We start from the raw sequence: 16301 nt of genomic DNA, 5'->3' as shown, positions 1-16301 counted from the left end.
TCTCTTCCTTGCAATTGTCCGAATTATAGTGATTTTATTGTTTTGATGTTAGGACCCTAGAGACCTTTCTGCAAACTTTCAGAACATTTTACGCAAACATGTCAGAAATTGATTTAATATCAATACCAGTCTCAAAGCAAAGTCTGGTGGGGTCTATATTATCAATACTAGATGCATAAATGACTCTGGAGACGGAAAGGGAATCTGGAGCTGGATTCAGGACAGGCAGGTGCTGTGTTTATGTCTCTTGAATGGGCTCTGACTGGATCTGAAGATACTTTCCTGGAAAGGGTTTTGGTTTCTTCCACCTCTTCATCTCATCCATTGTTAAAAACCGGGTGCCACTGAGAAGGCTCAAATCATGTTGCTACTGCTTCAACTTCTCCTGCTTCTGTGGCCAAGGGGAGCCTGTGAGATACGCAAAGCCAAATGCCTCCTGACTCTGGAGCAGGGTGAAGTGGATCCAGACAATCACTACAAGTCAGGAGATTATTTCATTAGTGGCATAATCTCTGCAAGGGACACTAAGTTTGAACCATTGAGCTTTGAGCAAAGTCCTTCAATCAAGTTCCTTGAGTAAGTCCTGCACTGCATTAGAGCCACTCCATTTCCAATGAATGTCTACAGTTCCAGTTCTCCAAAAACACCAGGTGCTTTCTCTCCTTGATCTGCTCCTTTTGCTTAGTTACTTTCTAATTCTGTCTTCTGTTGCATACTGCAAATGACGAAGATCATTGTGAGAAGTAAATTTTTAGAAACCCAATCACAATGTTTGCCCCATTCCATTTCCTTTCTGTCCTATGAGCAGAGCTAGAGTTTAAACAGAGAGGAACAAAGGGGCATCTCCCTTCCACCTCAACCCTCAGCTGAGCTGGACTCTGAGGAGGCCTGATCCAACCACAGAAGACTGCTGTATTTTCTCTTTGCATCAGATATGCGATAGCGCCATTCTTGTTTATCCACACCAAAATTTACTCTTAGTTTCCAAGCATCCCAATTAAGAACATAGTCATTCAGAGAGTTTGCAAATATCTCTGATTCTCATTCAAGAGTTCATGCCAGGGATCTAACAATGAAACATTTTAAAGAAATGAAAACATCTCTGTTATATTGGTTGGGTTGTTGGATATTATCACTATTATATTTGTTTGTTTATTGGAATTCATAGACTGTGTGACTCTAGATAGCTTACAATTAAAAGAAAAAAAAGACAAAACAGGAAAAGACAAAAAACCAAACCAAACCCAGAAACAATAACAATAACAACAAATCCAACAAATGTCCATCCAATGTGGCTCAATTTTCACTCTGCCTCAGAGGTTGGCAGAATAATCTGGTCTTTACAAGCTTCTAAACATCATCCAGGTTGAGCCATTCTCAGTAGGTTTGGTCCAATGCCACAAATATTTATCATATGAAAAATGTACAAGAAATGTAATAAATGTTTTTTTAATGTAATGAGTGGATGAAAAGTACAGAATTATCAAGAAAGAAAGTTGTATGTTATATTCATCTTTTTTTTTTTTTGCATCTGCAGTCCATCATCCAATCATTATTGGAAATTTCTGCCCTTCCTTTTTGCCACTGAAGAGATCAACAAGAATGTCCACCTCTTGCCTAATATCACTCTGGGTTACAATATTTATCAAATTTTCTTCAAGATAGAAATGACTTCAGATCCGTTGCTGGATCTGCTTTCGGACGGGGAGGCCAATGTTCCCAACTACAGATGTGGACGGCAGAGAAACACGGTGGCTGTTCTGGAAGGGGCTGAGACTGGCATCTCCATCCAAATTTCAACCTTGTTGGGCACCTACAAAATCCCTCAGGTATGTCTTTCTTGGAGGAACTGTTAGAAGATCAATCAGAATAGAGGTGGAAGGGACCTTGGAAGTATTCTAGTTCAACTCCCTTCTCAAGCAGGAGACTCTATGCCATTTCAGATAGGTAGCTGTCCAGTCTTTTCTTAAAAACCTCCAGTGATGAAGCACCAACCACTTCTGGAGGCAACTTCTGTTCCACTGGTTAATTGTCCTCACTGTTAGAATAGAATAGAATAGAATAGAATAGAATAGAATAGAATAGAATAGAATAGAATAGAATAGAATAGAATAGAATAGAATAGAATTCTTTATTGGCCAAGTGTGATTGGACACACAAGGAATTTGTTTTGGTGCATATGCTGTCGGAGTACATAAAAGAAAAGATACATTCGTCAAGAATCATAAGGTACAACACTTAATGATAATCATAGGGAAACAGTCAATATAAATCGTAAGGATACCAGCAACAAGGCTACAGTCATACTGTCATAAGTGGGAGGAGATGGGTGATAGGAACGATGAGTAGATTAATAGTAATGCAGATTTAGTAACTAGTTCGACAGTGTTGAGAGAATTATTTGTTTAGCGGAGTGATGGCGTTCAGGAAAAAATTGTTCTTGTGTCTACTTGTTCCGGTGTGCAGTGCTCTATAGTGTCGTTTTGAGGGTAGGATTTGAAACAGTTTATTTATTTATTTATTTATTTATTTATTTATTTATTTATTTATTTATTTATTTATTTATTTATTTATTTAATGTATTTATTTATTTATTTATTTATTTCATGTATTTATATGCTGCCCTTCTCCAGAAGGACTCAGGGCGGCGAACACAAGTTAAAAACATGTACAACAAAATCCCATTTTAAACCAAATTAACTAATAAATAATAAATAATAAAACCCAGAATCAGAGTCAGCCTATTTGATTGAACAAAGCAAATGTCCAGGATGCGAGGGGTCTGTAGATAATCATAATCATAAGTTTATTTGTCAAGTATATATAAGATAACAGGTAAAAGTATAAATATTATTTGAATACATGAAAAGAGTAAGAGTAAAAAGGGATATTAGGACAGGGATGGAAGGCACACTGGTGCACTTATGCACGCCCCTTACAGACCTCTTAGGAATGGGGTGAGGTCAACAGTAGACAGTTTAAGGTTAAAGTTTTGGGGGTTTGGGGAAGAAACTACAGAGTCAGGTAGTGCATTCCAGGCATTGACCACTCTGTTACTGAAGTCATATTTTCTGCAATTGAGTTTGAAACTTTTTACCTTGAGTTTGTATCTATTATTTGCTTGTGTATTGTTGTGGTTGAAGCTGAAATAGTCATTGACAGGAAGGACATTGTGGCAGATAATTATATGTACTATGCTTAGGTCAACCTGAAGTCGGCGTAGTTCTAAGTTGTCTAAGCCCAAAATTTGGAGTCTGGTGGCATAAGGTATTTTATTGCGGTTAGAGGAATGGAGGATTCTTCTCGTAAAATATCTCTGGACTCTCTCGATTGTATTTATGTCTGATATGCAGTGCGGGTTCCAGACAGATGAGCTGTATTCAAGAATTGGTCTAGCAAATGTTTTGGCAATGTTGTTACAGTGGGCTCGGGCACTTAGATCTTTAGAAATGAGTACTCTAAGGTCCTTGACAGAGTGAGGGTCATCTACAAGGTCATGTCCATCTAATATATATTTTATGTTTTGATTTATTTATTTTTTGCCAATGTGCAAGACAGAGCATTTGTTGGTTGAGATTTGGAGTTGCCACTTGTTAGATCAATCTGACACATAGTCAAGGTCTTTTAGAAGGGTAGTTGCATTGTTGGTAGTGTTGAACATCATCAGCGAAGGGAACACAGTTGCTTTTAATATGATCACAAAGGTCATTTATGTAAAGTATGAAGAGTGTTGGTCCTAAGACACTGCCTTGGGGAACACCGCTATTAACATGTACAGGATTTGATAGAGCGCTTCCTATTTTGACTACTTGTCTGTTTGACAGGAAGACAGCTATCCATTTATGTAGGAGTCCAGAAATGCCATTAGATTTTAGTTTTAGAAGTAATTTGTCATGTACCACTGAATCAAAAGCTTTACAGAAGTCTATGTAAACTGCATCTATTGCTTTGCCCTGATCGAGATGTGCAGTCCATATGTTTTTGCACTGTAGTAGTTGTAGATTACAGGAGAATTGTTTTCTGAAGCCAAATTGTTTGTTAGAAAGTAGGTTGTTTGTCTCTAGGTGTAGGGTAATAGATTGGTTAATGATTGATTCCATGACTTTGCAGGTGATGCAACATAAAGTGATTGGTCTGTAATTTTCAACTAGGCTAGGGTCTCCCTTTTTGAAGATAGGGATGACCCTGACTTGTGACCATTGGTAGGGCAAGGTGCTGGTACTGAAAGATTTTTCAAAAATTACGCTTAGAGGTTTTGCAACTGCACATAGTCCATCAGGTTCAATAGATAGAAATGGTTTTAGATTGCGTAGTCCCTTTTCAACATTGTCTTCTGTAAAATCAATATGTATAAGATCATCGTAATTGTTGTAATTTTCTGTAGTATGACTGGGAAATATTGCGTATGTGTTGTTGCTGTTTACAAAGACTGAGCCGAAGAACGTGTTAAAGAGATTGGCTTTAACTGTTTCATCAATACAGTATTCATTGTTTGGTCCTTTTAGGGTGGGATGGATCTCGAGTCTTTAAGTTTGTTGTTTACAAAATTATAGAAGGCATGGGTGGATTTTATGCGTAGACGGTTTTCTTCTTGCTTGATGTGATAATTGGTGCATTCAATCTTTATTTGTTGGCATAAGTTTTTGTAGCGATTTTTGAAGTTAGCTACGTAGTTTGTTTTGTTTTTTCGCCAAAGAGATTTTTTTCTGGATTGTAATTTCCTTATTGTTATTGGTAGTTTATTTTTTCTGGTTTTGTGGGGTATTACTGGTATGTGAAATTTAATGATTCTTTTGGCTTCATGCAAGAAAATGTTGTAATGGTCGTCAGCAGTATTATAGGCGAGAATAGATTTTGCCAATCTATTTTATAGATTCATTTATGGTCCAATTAATAAGTGGTAAGTTAAGGTTAGGGTTAGAGTCAAAAAGAGGTCAGCCCTCTTTTTGACTTGTGCAATATACAGATCCTCAATGGAAGGCAGATTGCTAGTAATTGTTTTTTCTGCAGTTCTAATTATTCTCTGAAGTCTGTGTCTGTCTTGTTGGGTTAGGAAGTTAGGAAGTTTCCCCTTAATTCGAGGTTGCTTCTCTCCTTGATTAGTTTCCATCCATTGTTTCTCGTCTTGCCTTCTGGTGCTTTAGTAGATAAGTTGACCCCCTCTTCTTTGTTTATGTGCAATTTTGAATCAAACACTGTCTGCTTGCCTCCAGAAGTTGTGAATGCTCCAACACTGGAAGTTTTTAAGAAGAGGTTGGACAACCATTTGTCTGAAATGGTAGAAGGTTTTCTGCCTGAGCAGAGGGTTGGAGTAGAAGACTTCCAAGGTCCCTTCCAACTTTGACATTCTGTTAATTCTTTTCAGATCAGTTACAATTTGGCTTCCCAGATTCTGAGGGATAAAACTCTGTTTCCTTTCTTCTACCCGATGCTCCCTGTGGAAGGAGTCCAGTACCCAGGGATGGTCCAGCTTCTCCTCCATTTCAAGTGGACCATGGTTGGTCTTGTTGCTCCAGAAACTAACCAGGGGGAGAGGTTCATGAGGACAATGTCTTCTTTGATGTTAAGGAATGGCATTTGTGCAATTATCTATCAAAGCTTTCCACTAAATCTGTATCGGATAGTTTTAACCCTTAGCAAATATTACAAGTGGAGAGAAGTCAATGTCGCCGTTTATGGTTCGGAGATAATTTCCTTCCAGCTTGGAATGTTTATTCTACAATGCATACTTCAACATTTTCAGGGACCTATTGTAGAGAAAGTCTGGATCACCACAGCACACTGGGACCTGAGTCTTGAGTTGATGTTTCCTAAAGCTTCCTTTAAATACATTGGTGGGCTCTTTTCCTTCCTAATACAGAAAACGAAATGGGCGAACTATGATGCTTTTAGTCTCTTTGTTCACTCAGTATTAAACTTTTCAAAGAAAACCTTTACATGTTCCTCCACTAAGGATGACTTTTCGGTGAAAGTCTGGAGGCGGTGCAGACAGAAAGAAGAACTGGTGGCTCTGAGGGAAGAGGAGATGGATCGGATCCTGGCTATGGACAGTTATCTCACTTACAGCACCATCTGGGCTGTGGGCAGGGCCTTAAATTCAGCTCATATCTCCACATTCAAGAGATCTGTGAGGCACAGAGGCATAAAGGTAGAAGCTCCAAGACTGACGGCTTGGCAGGTATTTCTATTTAATTCTGAAAAATTAAATTGTCCTGAAACTCAGATCCAACCCAACTGCAACCCAAAAAGTAGAAACAAAACTAGATTTTTTTTTTACTAAAACAGTTAATTTGACCCAACAGATCCATCTGTTTTTCCATCTGTTCTTCCATTGGGATGATTAATATATATTTCCATTTTTGTGCATTTTACTGCAGTCCATGTTTTTTTTTTTTTCAATTTCCTTGTCCAGAAGTCCTTAAAGAAAAGTCTTGGTTTCAGTTTTATATTCATGTTACAATCTTCTGTATTAAAATTTGAATCTGGCCACTTTATCACAAGTCCACCAAAGAAGATAAAAACTTTCTCCCTTACAATTGCATTTCAAATATACATTATTTTCCAAAGCACCTGAAGGCAGGAGAAGAAGCAATGGATGGAAACTTATCAAGGAGAGAAGCAACCTAGAATTAAAGAGGAATTTCCTGAAAACAACTAATCAGTGGAAGGATTTGCCTCTAGACGTTGTAGATGCTCCATTGCTGGAGATTTTCAAGAAGAGGTTGGACAACCATTTGTCTGAAACGGTATAGGGTTTCTTGCTTGAGCAGAGAGTTCAACTAGAAGACCTCTACAGTCCCTCCCAACTCTGTTTTATTCATACATTTGAAATTCCTATATACATCTTCGACAATTTATAAGGTGTTAAATACTAAATATACATCATTTTACAAAAGTTCTCTTTTAAATTAAAATGAAGGTACAAAATGTGCCTGTAAAAGGAAGGTATGAAATGTAAAGCTACCTCAGAAACATGAGCGTATGTCAAAACTCTAGTCTTTTACAATCATTGATCTGATCTACATCTTTAAACATGATTAGACTTAGACTAACTTTTATTGTCACTTTGAATGTACACTAATCGGCATACATTAAAATGAAATTTCGTTGCATACAGCTCTCAAAGGGTCACCACCTCCAATATAGACTACATAAACATGACCAAATAAATAAATAAATATGTATATATCCACCTATATTATATGACACACAGAAACAACACAGTCTACTTTGGATGTATACATGTTCATGGCAAGAAAAACGAATCTTGCGAGTTTACCAGACAGATGGCATAGGGAACAAAGCTGTTACAGAATCTGGTAGTCCTGCTAGAAATACTTTGAAACCTCCTCCCAGAGGGGAGCAACAGAAACAGACCATAAAATGGGTGTGTGGAGTCTCTAACAATGCTTTGAGCTCTAAGCACATAGCGCTTATAAGTAAGCAGTATCCTGAATAACAGGAAGCAAGCTTCCTATAATCTTCTCGACTGTCCTTACCACTCTCTGTATGGGCTTTCTATCTGAGGCACTGCTGCCATCAAACTAAACAGTGTTGCAGTTTGTTAAAGTTCTCTCAATCATTCTTCTGTAAAAAGTGTTCAGGACAGAAGAAGAAAGATGTGCTCTCCTCATCCAACGCTGGAAATGCAGATGCTGGTTTGCACACTTCACTAAGGATGATGTGTGGAGAGACCAGTTCAGATTGTTAATTATCTGCATCCCCAGATGCTTAGTATCTGATGATATAAGCAACTGTTATTATTCTTATGTTTATTGATACTCTCCTAACCAAGTTTGAAACTGAAAATAAAATCTGGTTTTTGAAAGAGAGAGAGAGAAATGTTCAGATACTCCCCAACATAGACCAAAAGGTTCCACTCCCAGCTTAGCTATGAAAGCCGGCTTGCTGTCCTTGGGTCAGTCACTCTCTCTCAGCCCAACTCACCTCACAGGGATGTTGTTGTGGGGAAAGTAGGAGGAGGAAGGTGTGTTGCATAAATTGGCCACCTTGAATTATCTGTAAATGTAATAAAAGCAGGATACATACATATAAACAAACAAACAAATGTCCTTTCTAAACTTTTCTTTCCCTTTCCTTTCCAGCTTCACCCTTTCCTTCAAAGCCCTCAGTTTCACAATAATTCCATAGCTGGGATATATTTGGATGAGAAAGGAGATCTGACGGCTGACCTGGACATTTTGAACTGGATTGTTTTTCCAAACAAATCTGTTAAGAGAATGAAAACTGGAAGTCTAGAAAAACAGACAACGCAGGATTTTAAAGTTACCATTGACCAGAGGAATGTTGGACAGGTAGAAATGCTGACACTCTGGGATTAATATTTATTTTATTCTACTAAATGTGGCAAAAACAGGATTACAATTTTGGGGAATGTGTGTATTTTCTTTTGTTGCTTTTGAGTTTTCATGTCAGCTGATCAGGTTCTCAACAGTCCAAATATCATCTTTATGAGATATTCAGTTGGTCTAAATATTGATTTTTCTGGATGTACTTCCTTTCATTCCTCAGACCCTACCAACTTCCAGGTGTGTGGAAAGCTGTCATCCTGGATTCATGAAGGTGGTTTTGGAAGGGAAACCCATCTGTTGCTACCATTGTCTCCCTTGTCCAGAAGGAACCATCTCCACCATGGAAGGTGAGTGATAGCAGGAAAAAGAGGCACACTTTTGGGAAGACCATGGCCTCTGACTGGCTCATGAAAGCATGTTTTGAAAGGCATTTTTAAAGTTGACTTTAAAAAAATAACTTCTTTTAATATGTATAATTTATAGGGAGTTAAAAGAAATAGTCTGGTAATTTAAATAGGGAGCAGGATATCAAAAACAGCAGATCAATTAAGAATTGGAATTAGAAGAGAAATGGCATTTTTTTTCTTTTTCTTATTTATTGGTGAACCTCTGGCATTTTTTCTTGGTGTCTCTACAGAAAGATGCTCTCCTCTCCTCTCCTCTCCTCTCCTCTCCTCTCCTCTCCTCTCCTCTCCTCTGCAATAGATTGCTTAAACTTGCTAGCTACTGCTGCATACTTCCTTTCTCTACACACTGTCAGGGTTCCAAGTAACACACTCAACGGAATCAAAACTCCCAGGCAGGCAAGTTCCTCAAAGTATAGATTTATTAGGCATGTCATATTCCTAATATACTATACTAATATACCATCCCCCAGCTATCTCTACCTCCGCCCTCCTGTTCCCACAGCTTGACTCATCTCCGTTGTGGCAGTCCTGAAGGTGGAGGGGGAAAATGGCTCCAGGGCTGACACACACATTCTTCGACATTATCGTTAGTTTTCTTCCAACTCTGCATGTGAGGGAAGAATCTGCTTTATGGTAGATGTTAATCTTGTTCTTTTCAGATGCTGAAAAATGCACGAAATGCCCAGTGGGTCAGCATCCAAGCATCAATCGAGATGGCTGTATACCTAAGATTGAAACTTTCCTATCCTACCAAGAAATACTGGGGATCATCCTAGCTTCCCTTGCCTTGTTACTGGTTTTTGCAACAGGTTTCATCTTCGTAGTATTCATTAAATTTCAAGAAACTCCCATGGTCAAAGCCAGCAATCGTGATCTCTCCTGCATCCTCCTCATCTCCCTCCTGTTTTCATTCTTGACCTCATTCTTATTCATTGGCCAGCCAAGAGTAACCACGTGCCTTGTCCAGCAAACAGCATTCAGCAACATTTTTACAGTTGCCATTTCTACTGTCTTGGCCAAAACTGTCATGGTGGTGTTAGCCTTCTTGGCCACAAAACCAGGGAGTAAAGTGCAAAGATGGCTAGGGAAGAGCTTGGCCAACTCTATCATACTTTCTTGCTCTGGGGTCCAAGTTGTCATCTGCAGCATCTGGTTAGGCACCTCTCCCCCATTCCCAGAGTCGGACATGTACTCAGAGTCTTCTCAGGTCATCCTGCAATGTAATGAAGGCTCTGTTGCCATGTTCTACCTTGCTCTTGGCTACATGGGTTTCCTGTCTGTCATCTGCTTCACAATGGCCTTCCTGGCCAGGAATCTCCCGGGGGCCTTCAATGAAGCTAAACTGATCACCTTCAGCATGATGGTCTTCTGCAGTGTCTGGATATCCTTTGTACCCACCTACCTGAGTACCAAGGGGAAGTATATGGTTGCCGTGCAAGTCTTCTCCATGTTGGCTTCCAGTGCCAGCCTGTTGCTATTAATTTTTCTCCCCAAATGTTACATTATTTTTCTAAGACCAGATCTGAATACAAAAGAACGTATGATGTCAAAATAAAATAGAAAATTGAGTTCTGTGTATGTGTTTCCCAGAAATCATCATCCTCTTCATTAAATGACCCCATAATCCCTCATGAGGTGGAGTCTGAGCAACTGAATGGAGCTAGCAGAGTGTTTACTGGGCGGATGCCCTTCCAGACGCCAATTCGGAGATTTGTTCAGCAGATCTATTCTCGTTGTGCCAAGAGAGAGAAATATCTGCCTCTACCTAGGATCAAACTCACGGCCTCTTGATTGTGAGCCGAGAGCTCCACCTCCAGGCCACCGCACCACTCATGTGTTTCCCAGAAATCTCAGTTAATAAATGTACTAAATGGTGTTTGATACTTTAATGTTTTTTAAATTAAATTTAAAAAAAAATGAGTCATTTCTTTATGTGGTAGAAATGGACTCCCAGTTATAATAGATGTGTTTTCCCCCTTTCCTTTTGCTGTCCAGTGTATGGGAAAGCGTGTGGATATGCATGGATGCTATGGTTGTGTGTGTGTGGATTTTCTAAAGATACATTTGAACCAGAGACCAGGAGACCTTTCTGTCGAAGCACATTTTTTTCTTATTGATATTCAGGGCAAAAGGATGGGCCTAAAGAAGGGAGGATTCCCTCCTTTTTATATTATGTAAATGTATGCATACAAGGGATTGAGAACAGAAGTAAGTGAAATGATTAGGCCTGGGCAACAGCAAGTGTGTGATTGGGTACAGGACATCAAGAGGTAGTGAGGTCCACGAGGCAATTAGTTCATAAAGAAATGCAGTAATGACTCCACAACCCCCAAATCTTACTCTGCCTCTGATGAAGCTTCTTGGATGAGAAGCAAAATGTCTTAAAGAAAAATTTGAAAGTTCAGATGCCTTTGAAATAAAAGCACCTTTGGGACAACCATGATCTGGATGAATGAGAACCTCCATAGACCTCTGCACATAGGGCCCTAAAAAACTCAGGAACCCCAGAGAAGAAATTACTAGATTGGTAAAGGACTATATGGTTTCATGCCTTCCCCCTATATTTGACTCATTACAGTTTGCCTATTCGACGAAGCGCTCTATAGATGATGCACTTTCCTGCATGTTTCATCTTAGCTTGGCGCACCTGGAGGAGAAGAATACTCATGTGAGAATGCCTCTTTGTTGATTTTAGTTTGGCGTTCAACACAATAATTCCTCAGCAGTTGGTGAACAAAACAGGCCTATTAGTATTTAACACACCTTTGTGCAATTGGATATTGGATTTTCTTATTGATAGGCCCCAGTGGGTGCGAGTTGGAAGAAAAGTTTCCAACTCCATCTTCTTGAGTCCAGGTTCCCTGCAGATTTGTGTTTTGAGTCCACGACTGTTCACCTTGATAACCCACGACTGCTGTGCTAAATCTCCTGCAAAGCATATTGGGAAGTATGAGGATGACACGGCAGTGGTGGGTCTTATCTGGGATGACAATGAAGATGCTTATAGGAAAGAGGTGAAGGCTGTAGTGGACTGGTGCAATAAAACTAACCTGATTCTAAATGTTAATAAAAACAAAGGAGATCATTGTAGATTTTAGAAAGAGCCAGCAGTATGCCGATTAGTGTACGTTCAAAGTGACAATAAAGTTATTCTAATGCTGCATATTTGTCTAAAAGCATGGCTCCTAGCTATTCTTGGGGGCATAGGAGCATAATGCCCCCTCAACTTTGCTAGCAGAATTTCCCACAAAACATCTGGGACCTTCTGAGGTGCCTTCTCATCTGGACTATTGTAACGCTCTCTACATGGGACTCCCCTTGGGGTACACCTGGAGGCTCCAACTGGTGCAGAATGTGGCTGCGCGGGGGATTATGGGAGCGACGGGGCGCTCCCATGTGACTCCTCTCCTGCGCGAGCTGCATTGGCTTCCGGTGGACTTCTGGGTGCACTTCAAGGTGTTGGTGATCACCTTTAATGCGCTCCATGGCTTAGGGCCAGGGTACTTACGGGACCGCCTTCTGCCACCAATAGCCTCCCACCGGCTGGTTCGCTCCCACAGAGAGGGCCTCCTCAGGGTGGCGTCGGCCAGACAATGCCGGCTGACGACCCCCAGGAGGAGAGCCTTCTCTGTGGTGGCACCTACCCTATGGAACAATCTACCCCCAGAGATACGAGTGATCTCCGACCTTCGGATTTTTCGTCGGGCCCTAAAAACTTATTTTTTTCAGTTAGCGGGTCTGTCTTGATTTTAGGGTTAGTTTTAAAATTTTAATATTGATTTTAATTGATAAGTTTTAAATTATGGGCCAAATTTATAAATTATTTTAACTTTATTTTTTAACTGTGATGTTTGTATAGATGTTTTTATCTTGGCTATTCACTGCCCTGAGTCCGAAAGGAGAAGGGCGGTATAGAAATTTGAATAATAAATAAATAAATAAATAAATAAATAAATAAATAAATAAATAAATGAGCCCTAGCTGTTTCAAACACATCATGGCCACAAATACTGAGGAAAACAGCTTGCTTACGTTCCCCCGGTAGCCCCTTCTAATCGTTGGCTGCCATAAAACAATTAATATGATCCAAAAAGGAGTCCCAAGTTTTCGTTGGCTGGTTAAACTGCGTGAAAGTAGACAGGGTTGCCATCTCCTCTCTGAGGGAGTGCCCAGGTATTTCGTTGTGCAATGTCTCGTTGCCTCAGTCAGCTCTTAGTGACCGCTCTTTTGTTAGTGACTTTGCTTATACTTGTTGCCTCCTCCTGTATCCCACCTTCATCGCCAATGTTTATAGAACTGGGCAGGCAAGGAAGGAGGAAAGACAGGATAACAGTTTAACAAAACTTTATTGCTAACAGTAATAAGCTAATGGTGGACTCTGTGCTAACAATGTGTGAGCGAGCTGGCTTCTTTTCCTTTGACAGCTCTTATATAGCTGAGCTGTCAAATAGCGGGCCAATCAGAGAGCATCCATTTCCCATCGACTGTGTGCTGGCGAGTTCAACCAATCAGAAGCGCTTCCACCCCATGTGTTGCTGGGGGGAACATAACAGATTCTCTGGATATGGTGGTATTCCCGTGGATGGAGGTGATGAATGCATTGTGGGTCCCCCTAGATTCATGGCTACAGTTTGTTGTGCAATTGGCGTCCATGACTAGAAAAGTCTTCAATCAGATTCTTGTGCACCAACTGTGCCCTTTCCTGTACTCGGAGCCTTCATCATGCCTTGGTCACTACCTGTTTGAATTAATCATTTAAATTGTCATGAAACTAGGGAAGGACAAGATAAGAAATGAGATTTTATTATCGTATAGGACTGACTGACTGAATAAATAAACAGACATATGTTTGAAACAAGTTTACCAGTCAGTGGGTGGGATTCTCTTCAGTCCATTTAAAAAGAAAGAACATCACATCTTTTCCACTTTGTAAAAATTTTATTTTTTGTAATCTTTTGTAATATGCAGCAAAGAGGTGATTTTAGAATCGTTTTTGGAAAACTTTTCCCAGCTGAAACTGGGGAAAGCCTAAAACTCTTTTGGACAGGTGTCCAGAGCCATTAACTAACCCGGTTCCTGACTGGCCAGGAATGAGCTCATCCTCCCTTGAGCTGATCTCTGAGGAAGAATCTGGGGAGTGGTCCAAGGGGGACATCATACTGCCTGCTGTTTGTTTAGTAAACAAAGACACTTCAAAGTATAAAGGTTCTTGGCAATAGTGAAATTTGTTGCTACCGGTTCTGTGGGCGTGGCTTGGTGGGGTTAATGTGACTGAGTGGGCATGGCCAATTTATTTTTTTTACTTTTAAAACCATTTTTTCTACAACCTCTTCGGCCGAAGATATTGTAAAAAATGCTTTTAAAAGCCTCTGACAATCAGGCAACTCAGCCGGGATTATCAGAGGCTTTTAAAATCATTTTTTTTGGCCAGAGAGGTTTTTTTTCTTTTAAAAGCCTCTGAAGATCCCAGCTTAATTTCCTGATCGTCAGAGGCTTTTTTTTGTTTTAAAAACATTTTTTTCTATGACCTCTTCAGCCGAAGAGGTTGTAAAAAAAATGCTTTTAAAAGGCTCTGATGATCCCAGCTGAGTTGCCTGATCATCAGAGGCTTTTTTTTTCTTCTAAAAGCCTCTGACGATCCCAGCTGAGCCATGCGATCATCAGAGGCTTTTTTTTTTTTTACATTTAAAAGCATTTTTTCGGCTGAAGAGGTTGTAGAAAAAAATGCTTTTAAAAATAAAAAAAAAGCCTCTGATGATTGCGCGGCTTAGCTGGGCATGGGGTGGGGGAGGCAGGGATTTTTGCTACCAGTTCATCGAACCACCCACCAACATTACTACTGGATCGGGTGATCCGGTCTGAACCGGGAGCATTTCAACCCTGGTTCTCGGTGTCTTACATGAATACTGAAGGGCAAGTATAAAGAAAAAAAGTCGATCCCCATAACAAATTCCATATTTACCCAATAATACAGTTGGCCGATTATCTATTTCCAGACCCTTTGTCTCAAAGATCACCCCAAAGTTGATATCTCTAAGGCAAATGAAATTTCATTATCGCATGAGCAATTTTAAAATCACTTCCAATTTGTGATACAGACCAGTGCCCTCTAGGGATATATCTATGATTTTTTACTATACTTTTCTCCAGTTTCTCCTCTGCACGTGGAGGCCCAGAGGTAGTTCAGGATTCCCAGAGGAGATGTTGCTTCTTACGGTAATTATTAAAATCCTGGTCTGTGAGATCTCTCCTGATATTTCTCCAGTGATTGCCTTTGAGGTAAACGTCAGATTGAAGCAACTAGAAAGGAATCTTGCATGAGAAAAGGATACATGTCTCAGGTCAAACTCCATGTGGCACAAATTTTGGGACATTCAGGGACTGTGCTTCTTGAATGTACCTTTCCTTTTTCTCCTTTCTAGGTGAAGTTCTGTTTATCTCTCTCCCAGTCAAGAAAGTCAGTCTCATTTCCATCTTGTGACAGTGCTTTGAATTATTCGAACTCTCTTGTCCTTCCTTAGAAACAGGAAGGGGATTGATTCAGCCCCATGAATTATGGACCTCCTCCTTCTGCTTCTGCTGCTTCTGATGTCCCAGCCAGTCTCTGGGAAGATGAGAGTGAAGTGCCTACTGAGTTTGAAGGAACATGAGGGAAGAAAACTACGGAGCTATTACAGGCCAGGAGACCACCTCATTAGTATAGTCTCCACTGCCACAATAATATCCCAAATAATGCTGTCTTTCAACACAGCTCCTTATATTCAATCTCCCTCGTAAGTCATTCAGTGTGATGGAGTTGCCTTCCTTCCATTTGCAGTCCTAACACTCTTCTTCTTTTCTTTCAGTTGCTCCTATATTGCAGGACCTGTTTAATTTCTTGCATCATTTAGCTGGAACAACCCCATCCCCCAAAGTCCAAATTATTTTCCCCTCTCGTACAATATCAATCCTGAGTCAATCATAATTAGCTTATTGAAAAGTTGATAGTTGCCTCTGCCCAACCCATTTTCCTATTTTTATAACCATTCATTGATATTCAATGCCTGACCCTGGTATGGAATAGAGGATGGCTTGTTTTTAGAATGGCTTTTCTGGATTATTTATAAATCCTCTTTACTGATGGTTCTATTTTAATGATTAAATGACTTTGAATCTTGGTCATTGCACAAATTAAAAATGAGCACTATTGCAAATAATGATATATTTTAAATATTAAATCTGCATCCCACCTTCTCAACACTCATAACAATTAAACGGTGATGGGTGACTATAATTGTATTCTTATGTTGGACACTTTTGGCTTAAGACTGAATGGGTTTGTGGAGAAAAAGAGGCATAAATGAAAATATATTTTGTTGTTGTTGTTAGAGATGATGCTATGATGAACATTTTTTTTACAGTAGTTCATTTAATTACCCAGCAAGAATCTTACACTTCATTTTTGCCATTCAACAAGTCAACAAGAATTCTCATCTTTTGTACAATCTCACACTTGGCTACAACATCCATGACAATTATTTGAGCACCCTTGGCACTTCAGATGCCTTGCTAGACATGCTCTCAACTGGAGAAGCCAATGTTC

The 16301-nt window shown here is 39.8% G+C and overlaps 1 protein-coding gene across 1 annotated transcript; it reads left to right on the top strand.

The window, feature by feature from the left end:
- Nucleotides 1–1667: 1667 nt before the first annotated feature.
- On the top strand, nucleotides 1668–15200 carry LOC132710694 (extracellular calcium-sensing receptor-like). Its single transcript, XM_087888269.1, has 5 exons — nucleotides 1668–1829; nucleotides 5954–6178; nucleotides 8106–8315; nucleotides 8533–8659; nucleotides 15142–15200. Exons 1-5 carry the CDS (start codon nucleotides 1668–1670, stop codon nucleotides 15198–15200), a joined length of 783 nt encoding a protein of 260 aa, XP_087744395.1.
- The last annotated feature ends 1101 nt before the right edge of the window (nucleotides 15201–16301 follow it).

Source organism: Pantherophis guttatus, chromosome 2 (genome assembly GCF_059756535.1).
Source record: "Pantherophis guttatus breed Tessera chromosome 2, ASM5975653v1, whole genome shotgun sequence".
Taxonomy (NCBI): Eukaryota; Metazoa; Chordata; class Lepidosauria; order Squamata; family Colubridae; genus Pantherophis; species Pantherophis guttatus.
The sequence above is the reverse complement of the archived record's forward strand: the minus strand, read 5'-3'. Positions and strand labels throughout refer to the sequence as shown.